The sequence below is a fragment of the Cucurbita pepo genome, chromosome 19, assembly GCF_057944985.1.
Source record: "Cucurbita pepo subsp. pepo isolate OVF chromosome 19, ASM5794498v1, whole genome shotgun sequence".
NCBI classification, from domain to species: Eukaryota; Viridiplantae; Streptophyta; class Magnoliopsida; order Cucurbitales; family Cucurbitaceae; genus Cucurbita; species Cucurbita pepo.
In genome coordinates this window covers 8,658,642-8,673,153 of record NC_141816.1, presented here as the reverse complement: position 1 = coordinate 8,673,153, position 14,512 = coordinate 8,658,642, and the positions used below count along the sequence as shown (strand labels likewise).

At 34.4% G+C, this 14,512-nt stretch overlaps 2 protein-coding genes and 1 long non-coding RNA gene across 4 annotated transcripts; 2 read left to right on the top strand and 1 right to left on the bottom strand.

Moving 5' to 3' along the window:
* The first annotated feature begins 1,066 nt into the window (after window positions 1-1,066).
* LOC111781657 (beta-galactosidase 15-like) lies at window positions 1,067-5,451 on the top strand. Its single transcript, XM_087120231.1, has 18 exons — window positions 1,067-1,246; window positions 1,344-1,439; window positions 1,517-1,629; window positions 1,761-1,827; window positions 1,933-2,025; window positions 2,130-2,273; window positions 2,363-2,451; window positions 2,530-2,635; window positions 2,704-2,791; window positions 2,888-3,006; window positions 3,283-3,441; window positions 3,514-3,719; window positions 3,800-3,903; window positions 3,990-4,102; window positions 4,178-4,396; window positions 4,479-4,690; window positions 4,789-5,065; window positions 5,145-5,451. The coding sequence occupies exons 1-18, from the start codon at window positions 1,067-1,069 to the stop codon at window positions 5,247-5,249; spliced, it is 2,490 nt and encodes an 829-aa protein (XP_086976357.1). The 3' UTR covers window positions 5,250-5,451.
* Window positions 5,452-10,295: 4,844 nt separating this feature from the next.
* LOC111781200 (uncharacterized) lies at window positions 10,296-12,152 on the top strand. 2 transcript variants are annotated; one of them, XR_015414408.1, is made up of 4 exons: window positions 10,296-10,591; window positions 11,466-11,711; window positions 11,801-11,878; window positions 11,945-12,152. It is a non-coding gene; the product is annotated as an uncharacterized LOC111781200 (long non-coding RNA). The 2 variants fall into 2 exon arrangements; XR_002812954.2 differs by lacking the exon at window positions 11,801-11,878 and having other exon boundaries at window positions 10,308-10,591.
* Window positions 11,397-13,600, bottom strand: LOC111781198 (GDSL esterase/lipase At5g03820). The gene is made up of 5 exons (XM_023661668.2): window positions 13,357-13,600; window positions 13,130-13,260; window positions 12,322-12,555; window positions 11,933-12,188; window positions 11,397-11,682 (listed from the first exon to the last, which is right to left on the bottom strand). The coding sequence occupies exons 1-5, from the start codon at window positions 13,598-13,600 to the stop codon at window positions 11,492-11,494; spliced, it is 1,056 nt and encodes a 351-aa protein (XP_023517436.2). The 3' UTR covers window positions 11,397-11,491.
* Window positions 13,601-14,512: the final 912 nt, after the last annotated feature.

The following is a 14,512-nucleotide window of genomic DNA, read 5'->3' as shown; positions in this document are numbered from 1 at the left end:
CTTTGTAATTTTTCCATTCAAAATTTATAAATTTTCTAATGAATTCTAGAAAAATAATAACGATAATAGTTCCAATAACATAAAACATTTCATATATTCACTAATTTTGGTAAAATTCAATTTTTTTACAAAATTAAATTAACTACTTTGTATCAATAAATTCGAACTTAATTTATTTGATAATTATTCACTAGATAAATATAATAAGTAAAAATCTTAAAATACAACCCAAAATTTGTAATCATCAAAGAATTTTCTTCGAAATTTATATTCATATCAAATGTGTTATTGTTATTGAACTAACCTAAGTTTAGGATATAAGAGATATAGGAAAGAAAGTATAAAAATAATTTGATTTTTGTATAAAAAATGTAACTTCATTATTTAAAATAATATAACAAAATATTAATATCATTATAATGAAGTGAAATTAAAAGAACGTAAGAGTAAATCGTAAAATTAAAATAAATATATAAACAATTTCGTATTCAAGAGTAAATAGTAAATAAAGAGAGTAAATAGTAACTAAAGGAGGTAGATAACAACATCTCAACCATATTAAAATTAAAAATTAAAAAAAAAATCGTAGTAAATCATAAATTAAAAAATCTAAATCATATTAAAATTAAAATTAAAATTTAAAAATAAATAAATAATTTCGTATAAAAAGTAAATCCTAACTAAAAAATTAAATAACAAAATTAGAAAAAAAAATCTAAATAATATTAAAAAAAAAATCTTAACAACAAAATCTAAACTAAAAATAAATCCTAAATAAAAAAAATCTTAAACAACAAAATCTAAATTATATTAAATTTAAGATATAATAGATAAATAAGAATACAAAATCTAAACCATATTAAAATTAAAATTAAAATAAAAAAAAATTAATATTTAAATAACAAAATTTAAATAATATCAAAATTAAAATTTTAATAAACAAATAAATAATCTAAATAACCAAATCTAAATATATTTAAAATTAAAATAATAATAATAATTTCATGTATAAATAGAAATCACCCTCCCCTGAGAGAACAAGTTTGCAAATTTGTGATAGAAAAAAATGGGTTACAGAGAAAGTTTAGTTTTGTTAAACTGTTTGTGTTGGGCAGTTTTGGCATTAGCTTTGTTTTCTTCGGCGGAAAAGCTTTTGGTTTCTTACGATGGAAGAGCTCTCACGATTAATGGACAAAGAAAAATTATCATATCGGGTTCAATTCATTATCCTCGCAGCACTCCTGAGGTTTTTTTGTTTTTTTCTTTTAATAATTTTAATTAATTAAATTATTGTTTTAATTTCATAAATAATTAATAATTTCTTGGTTTATTTTGGGATGTAGATGTGGCCATTTTTGATAGAGAAGGCTAAACAAGGTGGTATTGACGCAATTGAAACCTATGTGTTTTGGAATGCCCACGAGCCTCAACAAGGCCAAGTAAGTTCACATAGATATTATTCTTTTTTTAAATAAAATTATTATTTCTAAGTTTTTTTTTTCTTTTTCCTTTTTAGTATGATTTTTCAGGAAATAATGATCTCGTCAGATTTATTCGAACAATTCAAGAACAAGGGCTGTATGCTATTCTCAGAATTGGACCATATGTTTGTGCTGAATGGAATTATGGGTATATATATTTTATTTTTTATCATTTTTATTTTTATTTTGTGTTTATTTTATGGGTATATATATTTTATTTTTTATCATTTTTATTTTTATTTTGTGTTTATTTTTTAATTAATTTTATTTTATTTGCAGTGGATTTCCTGTTTGGTTGCATAACCTCCCCGGCATTGAGTTCAGGACTAAGAATAAAGTTTTCATGGTAATTTTGTTAATTATCACTACTTTCATTATTATTTAACATTTAGTTTGGATGGTAATTTTGTTAATTATCACTAAATATATATAAATTTTTATTGTGATTTAGGATGAAATGGAAAAATTCTCCACATTGATAATAAATACGATGAAGGATTATGGATTATTTGCATCACAAGGAGGACCCATCATTATTGCTCAGGTTTTATTTATTTTTCATTAGTTATTATTATTTTTTTTTTTTTAAACAAAGAACAAAGAACAATAATATTGATTATGTTTTTTTTTATATATCTAAAAAATTAGATTGAAAACGAGTACGGAAACATAAAAGGATCATACGGACAAGCTGGGAATGAATATGTGAAGTGGTGTGCCGATTTGGCACTTTCTTACAACCTCAGCATTCCTTGGATCATGTGTCAAGAGGATGATGCTCCTCAGCCCATAGTAAGGATTTACTGTTTTTTTCTAATAATTTTTTTTAATTATAATTGTTATTATATAATATTTTTTTTTTTTTTATTTCTTTTTTACAGATTAACACTTGCAATGGATTCTACTGTGACCAGTTCAAACCCAACGGCAAAAACAGTCCCAAAATGTGGACGGAGAATTGGACTGGCTGGTATGAATCTTTTTATTTGATTAGTTTAATTATTTATTTTAAGAAAATAAATATTTTTTTTATACCTAAAATAATTAGGTTCAAGGCTTGGGGCTCAAGAGATCCCTTGAGAACAGCTGAGGATCTTGCATTTGCTGTGGGACGTTTCTTCCAATACGGTGGAACCTTGCAAAATTACTACATGGTACCGCACCTTATTATCCTATAACTAGATTTTCTTTTGCAAATTCTTATATTTTGTTCCTTCTACAGTATCATGGTGGAACGAACTTTGGTAGAACCTCAGGTGGTCCTTATATCACCACGTCGTATGATTACAATGCACCTCTCGATGAATATGGTACATTCTCGACTTGTTTAGATTTTGATCCCGGTTGTGATTTGAGTATGGTATTTGGTATGTTGAGTTTAGTGATAATGAGTTGTGGTTAATTAGGGAATACGGCCCAGCCAAAATGGGGACATTTGAAGCAACTTCATGATATTGTGAAGTCTATGGAGGAAGTTTTGACTTATGGTGAGGTCAATCACACCGAATACGGTCACTTGACAACAGTAAGTATCTTTCTCTCTATCTTTATATGTATCATTGGTGAGCGAAAGTCAACACGGAGAAGCTTTTCCACTCCTTTCTCTATTCCCCATTTAAACGAGGATTTCTCCCTCCATTTGAGGCGCGTTCCCGTTAAATGGACATACGAGATAGGGAAGCTTTCCAACTCCCTACCCTATTCTCCATTTAAACGGAGATTTCTCCCTCCATTCGAGGTGGATTCTCGTAACTTATATGGACATCTCAAACCTAACAGTCACCGAAAACATTTGTAACAGGCAACAAGTTACACCTATAAGGGGAAATCAAGTTGCTTCTTTGGAAATGCAGAAAATGGTGACAGAGATATCACCTATGGAAATAGAACCTACAAAGTTCGTGGTTGGTCAGTCAGCATTCTTCCTGACTGCAAAACTGAAGTTTACAACACCGCTGAGGTCAATATCTCATTCATTGACATTCGTCCCTACCATTCTAATGATCTCTAATATCATTCCTATGAATATCAGGTAAACACTCAAACAACAATAAGGGAGAAGGTTTCAAGCCAGGTGGGAAACTTCAAAGAGCCGATGCAATGGCAATGGAGAGACGAGAAAATAGAATTCGTATCACGTGAAGGTGAAGTTGCTGATTGTGCGATGACTGCCAATCGCCTTCTTGACCAAAAGGTTCTCACAAATGATTCTAGCGATTACCTGTGGTACATCACCAGGTAAATATTTTCTGTTTATCCTTTCCCTAATCCCTCCTAATTAATCTTAATCATACTGATTAGACTAATACTACCTTCAGCTTCCATCTTAGTGGATCTGATCCACTTTTTGGCAAGAATGTAACTCTACGTGTTAAGACCAGTGGCCACATACTTCATGCATTCTTGAACGGGAGGCATATTGGTAAACTCACCACTTACTACTCACTACTCTTACATCATTTATGTTCATCAAATGACATCACAACTTGCATCATATTTCAATTTCAGGATCACAACATGCTCAAAAGGACAAATATAGTTTCGTATTTGAGAAGAGAATCAGCGATCTATTGTATGGATTCAACCAAATTTCTCTACTAAGTGCCACAGTTGGATTGGCCGTAAGTACACCAACTTTGAAAACTACCCTTTTGAAACCCTTTAATGCAAACCTGAGATTTTGAATTGATGGACAGAATTATGGAGCACACTTTGAGAATTCTGAGGTAGGAGTTCATGGCCCAGTTGAATTGATTGCTGATGGAGAAACAATAAGGAATTTGTCAAGCAATGAGTGGTATTACAAGGTTGGTTTGGATGGTGAAAAGTCGGAGTTTTTCAATCCCAATTGTCAACTAATGGAACCTTGGAATTATGGCAATCTCCCATTGAATCAGAATTTTGTTTGGTATAAGGTACTGAATTGCTTCTAGTTTCGAAGTGTTCTTGTTAGCATAATGAAACGTTCGTAAATTCATGATTGGTTGTTTGGTGCAGACCACTTTTCAAACTCCAAGCGGAAGTGAAGCCGTGATAGTGGATTTGATGGGCATGGGGAAGGGTCATGCTTGGGTTAATGGACTAAGCATTGGAAGGTATTGGCCAAGTTATCTTTCAATTGAGAATGGCTGCTCTTCAAGTTGTGACTTCCGTGGGGCTTACTCTGATGGCAAGTGTGCCACTAACTGTGGAAAGCCTACTCAAAGATGGTATGTTCTCGAGGAGTTCTTGGATTTTGAACTCTCTTTTCAACATCCTACAACTTCTCAAGTGAGAGTATTGTTTTGTTTTTTTTTTTAACTTTTAGGTATCATATCCCAAGATCTTACCTGAATTGTGGAGGAGAGAACACACTGATTTTATTCGAAGAGTTTGGTGGGACGCCATTGGATATAGATATCCAAACAACGAGGGTGAAAAATGTATGTGCAATGCCTTATGCAGGAAGCACGTTGGAGCTATCGTGCCATGATCGAACCATCTCTGATATCAAGTTTGTGAGCTTTGGGAACCCCCATGGCACTTGTGACAGTTTCCAGAAGGGTTCCTGCGAGTCCTCCACTGCCTTATCGGTCATCGAGGAGGTATAACTCGTTTTTGTTAAATGGAGGACACTCTAGGTTTTGGGTTTTTAGTTTGCTTGAATTTTGATTGAAATTGCAGGCATGTGTTGGACAAAGGGAATGCTCCATTGAAGTTTCGGAAAAGAATCTTGGATCAACTGGTTGCAAGAAACGTAATCGCCTCGCTATTCAAGTTACTTGTTAGAACATCTTGTATTTTAGGTTATTAGGTTTTTAGGTTTTTAGGTTTTTAGATTTGATGTCATTTTCCCTTTAGTGTTCTTCATATTTGATACAACTTTCCGTCTTGTTTATACAACTTTCTTTGTTGTTTTAGGTTTAGGACGTTAGGCTTGTTGTTTTAGGTTTAGGACGTTAGGCTTGTTTAAATTTGCTATGTTTAATGGTCATAGTTTATTCCTTCCGTCACTCTTTTTGGCTTCTTTCCCTTTCCCAAAGAATCATCCATTCTTCTTCCTCTCACTATTTTAAAGAAAAACAACAAATGATTCCTCCAATTTTTACTTCTTTTAAGAGACGAATTTGGAGAAAAAAATGTTTTCATCAAAGAAACAACGACAGTTTGGGAAGAAAAAATGTTTTCTGAACTCGAATTGGCTCTGTTCGATTTAAAAACCTTAGGTTGACCCGAATCAAACAAAACTTATAAAATCAATTAAGAACTTTAACATTTAAAAACCTTGGGTTGACCCGAATCAAACAAAGCTTATAAAATCAATTAAGAACTTTAACATTTAAAAACCTTGGGTTGACCCGAATCAAACAAAGCTTATAAAATCAATTAAGAACTTTAACGTATACACACGGGTTCGTCGTTCCAATTTGAGCTTACTAGTTTTACTCCTAATCTTTTAATATTTTGTATAGTTTCTTTTATACCTTTTCTTGTCTTATATTTTTTTTATTACTTTATTATTTCTTTAGTTTATTTTATATTGTTATTTTTAGTTCCTTTTCTATATTTTAAATTTTAATTATTTTAGTTTCTTTTATATATTTTAAATTCTTTATACGTGCTTGATTTCTTTTATATATATATATATATATATATTTGTTTCTTTTATATTTTATATCTTTTTGTTTTTATTTTCTTTTATATATTTTAAATTTCTCAGAACATATGAATAATTGGAATAAACACAGATATATGATATAATCAACTCTACTGCTCTAAATTTAGATAGGGGGCTTACAATGGTGTAATAGTCAATAAAAAAAATTCATAAATTCATAAATGAATAAATAAATTAAAAATAATAATAATAAAAGATAATATTAAATAATAATAATAAATAAATAAATAAATAAGTGAGAGAAACAACCCTCCCACTTCTCTGCACTAACCTCTAGTCCCTTTGCATAATTATCCCTTACTCTTATAAAGAATTATCCCTTACTCCAGAAAGTCACATTTACTGTAAAAACAAACAGAAAAACAACCAAAACAAATGACCTTTACTCCATTGAGATTCACTTGTAGACGGAGATTTATGTAGACGGAGATTTACGAGAACCAAACCATTGCTAGATTTATTTGAGGAAAATATGAGAATTCACTTGTAGAAGGAGATTTAGGAGATAGATGTGATGGGTAAGTATATATTAAATCTTCATTTTCTTTTATCCTATTTCTCCTTTTTAGAAATCACATCCAATTATACTTAGATCTTCGTTAAATCATTACAATGGTTTAGCTTTGAGTTAGAAACTAAATGTCAATCATTTATCCGAATTCTAGTAAATCACGTCACATTAGTAATATTAGATTAAATTTATATCAGTAGCCAAATAAATAGATTAAAAATAAAACGGCCAAGAAAATTTGTGAACAAAAGGAAACACTGAGATGAGATAAGGATAGATTTGGAAACATGGATCCACTCGAAATTTAGAATACATGTGAACAAAATTAAAAGGCAACAAAGTGAATACAGAAAAGAAAAAAGAGGAAGATTCAGTCATTAAAAAGCTTAAACTAAATATGGAGAGAAAAGTAAATGAATAACTTGAAATGACTCTATCAACTTTCTATACAACACTGATTATAATTATAGATATATAACATTTCAAGACTTTTAGCAATGGACCAAAATAAATTAGAGAAATAATTTTGTAGAAGTTCGAACTTGAAACTAATGTTATGGGCTCACATAGGTTGACTTGGATTTCAATGGGCGGAATCGAACTTTCATTAAGGATAACTTTGTGACATCAGCCTAATCTAATCAGGTAAGTGGCCTTACTATCGGCATGGTTATACTTAATGTTGACACGTGCCATGTGGTTCTGCACGTGTCATATATATTGATATACTTATGATATGTTATGTATATATTATCATATGTGAATTGTATGATAATAATCACGGTACGATGTGTTTAGTGATATGTTTGAGATAGGATACGAGAAGGATGCACAAAATGAAATGTAACGATAGGAGTAAGATACGTTCATGGAACGTTAAGGTGAGGATTCACACCGAAGTGCTATGGATATGAGAGATTGATAAACGAATACGGTTAGGTTATGGGTAGAAAGGAATAGGTTTGTGATAGATTGATAGAACGATAGCGTTAGAATATGTTCCTGTAATGATATGACTAAGGTACGTTCATGTAACGATATGAATGTGATAGGTATAAGAACGTTAAGACTATGATAAGTTAGGGAACAATATGACCACGAAGTGTTTACGATATGATATGATATGATTCTGATACGACATGCGAATGACAGATATATATATATATATATGTTGGCATATGATATGAAATATGTTATGGTACGGGATATGTGATAAATTGACATGTTTATGATATGATATATTGTAATGCAATATGTTATGGTATGATATGTATATGATGAAATCTTATGTTAAAAGCATGAGACGTTATGTTATGTCTCCTAAATTGTGTATACAACATGATATGAATGACATGAAATCACGATAAATAACATGAAATATACCTCGTTAGAATTATGTATGATATGAGAACTGAAGAACGAGAAACGATATGATATGAATGATGAACGATATGTGAAATGATATGAAAAATGATATGACATGTACAGAACGCTAGCAGGGTTGTATTAAATGATAATGAAAATGGAAAAATGTTGGGACCTCATGCATTATGTGTGCTCATGCATTGGGGGATACCCCTATTCCATCACGAGGATACGGACGCGTACATCCATTAGGCAGGCGAAGTATCGTCATGTTTTACATAATGTTGCCGTGATGGTTACTAATTCTAATGGGTGTCCGGTAAAAGTTGAGCTACCAGAGAAGGCTCGCCCGACAAGAAAATGGGCCCAGCGGTGCGCGAACTGTCTGGTGAGCCCATACTCGCACGTATGGGTTGTGTGTAGAGTATATGGTACACATCCAAGCTTCCCTTTAGAATAGTGTCATAGGAAAAAGAGATTGACATGATAGGACCCGAAATTTTCTACTTAATTTAAGGTCGCTATTGTATACGTACCATAAACATTGAATGCGGAAGACTTCATTTAAATTTCATAAAAGATAACCTTTATCTTAAAACACAACCATAGACTTACGTGTTTAAAAAATATCTTTAAAACGACACAACAAAAGACTATATAAAATAAATAAGCGTTTAAGTTAAAAACATCCTAATTCTACCCTAAGTCTAAGAAAATAAATATCACTATCCTATGCTGTGCCATGGTCTCGAGTTGCGATGCCGTTGTCAGCTGTACAGGAATGCCTTGTGATAAGATAAGGAATCACTACAAGGGGAGTAAGATTCGGATTACCTTGTTGATCGAATATCTCAATGCAAGAACATTGTTTGAGATTCGGATCACTCCACAAGCAAGATCGATCATGTCTAGCTTGAATGATTCTTGTTGATCAAATATCTCAAGGCAAGAACACTTGCTTGAGATTCGAATCACTCCACAAGCAATATTGATCATGTCGAGCTTGAATGATTCTACATGCAACCTAAACTACATAGAGTTGCAAAGAAACTTAGCCATTGGCTAAAGAGAAGCACAAATGCTTCTTTTACTATAATTTCCAAGTCCTGTTACAAATACAACATACATGACTTTATATAGCCTCAAAATGAAACTATTGAGAGCATCCCAAGAGTTGTAACGTTGATACTTAATGGTCATGATTAACCATTAAGTAATTGTAACCTAGGGTAAATAAAAAGTCTTAAAATACATTAATGAAATACAATAACTTTAAATTACTCTAAATTGTAATCCACCTAAAATTTATAACATGAAACTTCATTCTTTTTCAATGTGACATGAATTGAAATATCTTTTGATAATTTCAACAATATTTTCTTCCCATCTTCATTGAAGCATATTGTTAAGCTGTTAAAATTTCTTCGATTCAAAGGTTATGTTGTTTTAAGTTTAGGATGTTAGGCTATTAAAATTTCCTATGTCCAAAGGTTATATTGTTTTAGGTTTAGGACGTTAGGCTGTTAAAATTTCCTCGATTCAAATGTTATATACTTCATTTCTTCCATCACTCTTCCTTTCTTTCCTTCATAATTCTTCTTCTTCCTTCTTCTTCTCCCACCCCCAACACTTCAATTAAAGATTCTTTGATTAAGTTGTTCAAACGCATTATTAAGCTAGCAGACAAGTCTGTTCAAACGCATTATTACAATAGAGTTCTGTTATTCTGTTCATGCATTATTAAGCTCTGTTCAAACGCATTATTACAATAAAGCTCTACTATTCTGTTCATGCATTATTAAACTCTGTTCAAACGCATTATTACAATAGAGCTCTGCTATTCTGTTCATACATTATTAAGCTCTGTTCAAACGCATTATTACAATAGAGCTCTACTATTTTGTTCATGCATTATTAAGCTCTGTTCAAATGCATTATTACAATAGAGCTATTCTGTTCAAATGCAATGATTTTGAAGAAAAATCCAAACATAATTTTGGAGAAAATCTAAACATAGTAATGATATTTTGTTCGAATGCATGTTACTATGCTCCCTTAGTATAATGATTTCGAAGAAAAACTAAATATAATAATGAGATAATGATATGATTTAGTTTGAACTAACAAATGGTTACCAAGCTTATCTTACACAAACGCGGACACTCTTCACAATTTGGATGGCCCGATCTGATTATTAGAATCCCGAAAGTCGTAGCTAATTAGAATTCCGCTAATTAAAATCTCGAAAGTTGTAGCTAATTTCCCTCCTTCTTTTGGAAAAGAACTAAACTCGTGCCTCGAACATCCTAGGCGAATGGATAGGCAAAGCAAATGGAATCCGGGATTAATTGGAGAAAAATAATTATTTATAGGGCGTGAAGCGAGAAGGGGTTATGAAATGGGCACGGAATTGGGTGGGAGTTCCAAGGACTTGAACGGGTCAGGGCTTTGGGTTACAGAGATAAAGAAGAGGCGAACGTTGAAGGTGAAGAAGCTGCAGAAACGGTGCTTGCAGAGTGCGGAACAATGGCGGCCATTCACATGGCTTCATCCATGGCGTCAACCATCAAATTACTGGTAATTTCTTTCCTCAGTTATCAAGTGTTGATTCTTGACTTCTTTTCCTTTCCCAAAGGATCATCCATTCTTCAATGTAAAGTAAATCTTCTAAGAGAGGAATTTGAGAAGAAAACATGTCTTCAAGAATCAAACGTTATTTTAAGAGAAAATAGTTGGATGATGGAAGTCCCACATCGACTAATTTAGGGAATGATCATGGGTTTATAAGTGAGGAATACTAACTCCATTGGTGTGAGGCCTTTTGGGGAAACCCAAAGCAAAGCCATGAGAGCTTATGCTCAAAGTGGACAATATCATACCATTGTGGAGAGTCGTGTTTGTCTAACATGGTATCAGAGTCATGCCCTAAACTTAGTCGTGCCAATAGATTGATAAATCCTCAAATCCTCAAATATCGAACAAAGAACTCCTAAAGAAAAGGAGCCAAGCCCCTCCTCGAAGGCAGTCAAAAATGACTAAGACTCCAAAGGAGTCGAGCCTCGATTAAGGGGAGGCTCAATCCTCAAATCCTCAAATATCGAACAAAGAACTCCTAAAGAAAAGGAGCCAAGCCCCTCCTCGAAGGCAGTCAAAAATGACTAAGACTCCAAAGGAGTCGAGCCTCGATTAAGGGGAGGCGCACTTTGTTCGAGGGGAGGTGTTGGATGATGGAAGTCCCACATCGACTAATTTAGGGAATGATCATGGGTTTATAAGTGAGGAATACTAACTCCATTGGTGTGAGGCCTTTTGGGGAAACCCAAAGCAAAGCCATGAGAGCTTATGCTCAAAGTGGACAATATCATACCATTGTGGAGAGTTACCAAAATCCTCATCCATAGTTCATAAACTTAAGCAACTGTTTGTTAGATGTTTAATATAGAAATTGCAGAGTTCTGGTTGTAGCAACACTTTCAGTCAGATGAGGGAGAAACCCTGAGAAATCAAGTCTGCAGCCAAGACTTTATTCGCGGCTTCGGTCGGATGAAAACCGTCCCAGAAAACATAGCCGGTGGCGTTTGAACATGTCCCAATTGATCCATTGTTGCAGAGGAGGGAGGTCTCTACTGTACCTGTTCCACAGCAAGCCCTTCTTGCCTCAAAAAACCCTGTGACATTCAAAGTTCCAACTGGAAAGGTGAGTTTTCTTCTAATCTTTCCATCTGCATTGTGATTTTCTGATTAAAATCATCTTGAACCAAGCGTAAAACTCGAGCTCGTAAACAGCTAGAGAGGGTTCTTAAGGGCTCAAAGAGCAAACACAGAATGATCTCAAACAGATTAGTAGACAATAACATAAATAAGGTATATCCTTTAATTTTAAGTGAAATATGAAGCTATTAAGTAAGAAAAACTTACCATTATCTGCAGGCTTTGACACCATATTCAAGAGAGGTTGATAAATATCAAAGACAACAAGCTTGAGACCAGAGAATCTGTTCTGCAAACTCTGAGATGTGCTTTGCAGCTTAGTGTTGAATGCCATGGCGTCTTGGTTCAACCTTTGGATGCATTGGTTGCTACCAGAACCAAATAGAGTGATGGCTGCTGGCAAGCAACCCATTGGAGGTAAACCTGTCACCCCTATCCTTCTTGCTCCCAGTCCATATAAGTTCTGTAAATATGATATGATCCATATAAGTTCTGTAATGTAGTAGCATTTGATGTTTAAAACACTTTTAGAATAAGAACTTGTTAGAGAACTGTTGTGGAAACACTTATAGAAATAGAAAGGGAAACTGGGAAACCTGAATGAAGTTTGAGTAAGAAGTAACGAGAATGTCTGAGAATTGCTGTGGTGAGTATGTTCTGTAAAGAAGAGGATTAACGTAGTAATTCTGAATGAAGTCGCTGGTGCCTGCACTAAGAAGATGAATACCACCAGAGAATATGGCATTGCCTTTCCCTGTTCCCACCATGTTTACAACTTTGCTTTGATATTCCTTGTAATAATTCAACTGCTGGGTTAGAGCAATTGAATGCTGCAAAACCATGCAAGCAAGGATATGTTACAGCATCACCAGACTCAAAAACTTAGAAAAAAACAGAGCCACTAAACACCTTTTTCCATGGTTTAGCTTAGATTTTGGTAACCAAGCGGCTAACTAAGCCCACCACTGGCAGATATTGTCCTCTTTGGTCTTTCCCTTTTGAGCTTCCCTCAAGATTTTTAAACACGTCTAACTTAAGCTGTTACAAATGGTATCAAAGCCAGACACTGAGCGGTGTGCCAGCAAGGAGGCTGAGCCTGAAGTGATGGGTTTGGTGGGGGTCCCACATCGATTAGAGAAAAGAACGAGTATCAGCGATAACACTTTACACGAAAAGGGGTGGATTGTAAGATTCCACATCGGTTGGGGAGGAGAATGAAACACTATAAGGGTGTGGAAACCTCTCCCTAGCCGACGCATTTTTTAAAAACCTGAAAGGAAAAGTCTAAAGAGGACAATATATGCTCGCGGTGGACTTAGACGGCTACACAACCCATAAGCCATCAGTCTTACAAGCTAAAGTTTGATGTGTTTTAGAGTTGGAGAGGTAGAGAAGATTATTTACATAGAGCTGAGCAGTGCCATCATAAAAGCCAGAAGCAGCGGAAGCAAAGTTGGCTCCTGTTAAAAGCTTGTTTCCAGTGGCATCTTGGCTCAGATAAGCAGGAGGGTATGAAGAAAATCCAAGGAATTCCGCTGTGTATTAACAAAAAAAAAACAGAAACAAACTGTTTGGAAAAGATAAACATAGGACTTAAAAGAAAAACAAAGAAGAAGAAAATGGAAAGATACCTGTAAAATCAGTGGCAAGCTTTCCATTGCAAAACCTTCCTGTTGGTGCATGAGTAACAAAGTCTCTTCCATAAGGAGGAAAGTTGGCCTTAACAACTGTTAGAAGATTGTTGTTATTTCCGACGTCCACCACCGAGTCCCCGAAGATGCAGAGTGCAGGGACAAGAGGGTCACTGATAGCCACCGGAAAAACCAGAGCTAGAAGGCTGAAGGTGACCAAGAAGCCGCCGGCAGGGAGCTGCATCTTTCTTTTCTGGTGCAAAAGAGTGAAGGCTTTTGGTTTTGGCAAGAGAGAAGGAAGAAGGGAGAGTGAATGAAGATGCAGAGGGCAGTTGGGAGAGAATTTATTGAGGAAATTTGTTCATGGGAGAGTGTGTCAAACCGCCATAACTCTTCTTTGCATGATTTTGCTCATTTCCCCAAGGAACCTTAGATTTTCAGTCCACATATTGTTTTTGAAACTGTTCTTTATTATTGCTTAAAGATCAAAGAGAGGGATTTATATTATGTTTGTTTAGGATTAGTTGGTTGGAACAAATAAATGCTGAAATCAATTGAAAGAGGTATTATTTTCTGCAAAAGCTTCTTTTCTGCTACACTTACTGTTTTCTTGCATTTTGATGGAAGAACCTGTCATATGGAGTAAATGGGATAATGCAACCTTGAAGCTTCCTTATTAATGGAGGTTGCAGGACTTGCACGGAAGTGAAGAAAATGTTATACAACTCTTCAAAACCATAAATTACTCACTCAATTATATTTGAATTAGCTAACAACACATTACATTTGTAACGATCCAAATCCACCGATATTGTCCTTTTTGGACTTTCTCTTTCGAATGTTCTCTCAAGATTTTTAAAATGCGTTAGGGAGATGTTTCCACACCCTTATAAATAATGTTTCGTTCTCTTTTCCAACTGATGTGAGATTTCACAATCCACTCCCTTCAGGGCCCAATGTCCTCTCACGGACACTTATTCCCTTCTCCAATCGATGTGAGACCTCCCAATCCACCCCTTTAGGGCCCAACGTCCTCACTGGCACTCGTTCCCTTCTCCAATCGATGTGAGACCTCCCAATCCACCCCTTCCAAGCCCAGCGTCCTTGCTAGCATACCGCCTCGTATCCTTGCTAGCATACTGCCTCGTGTCCACCC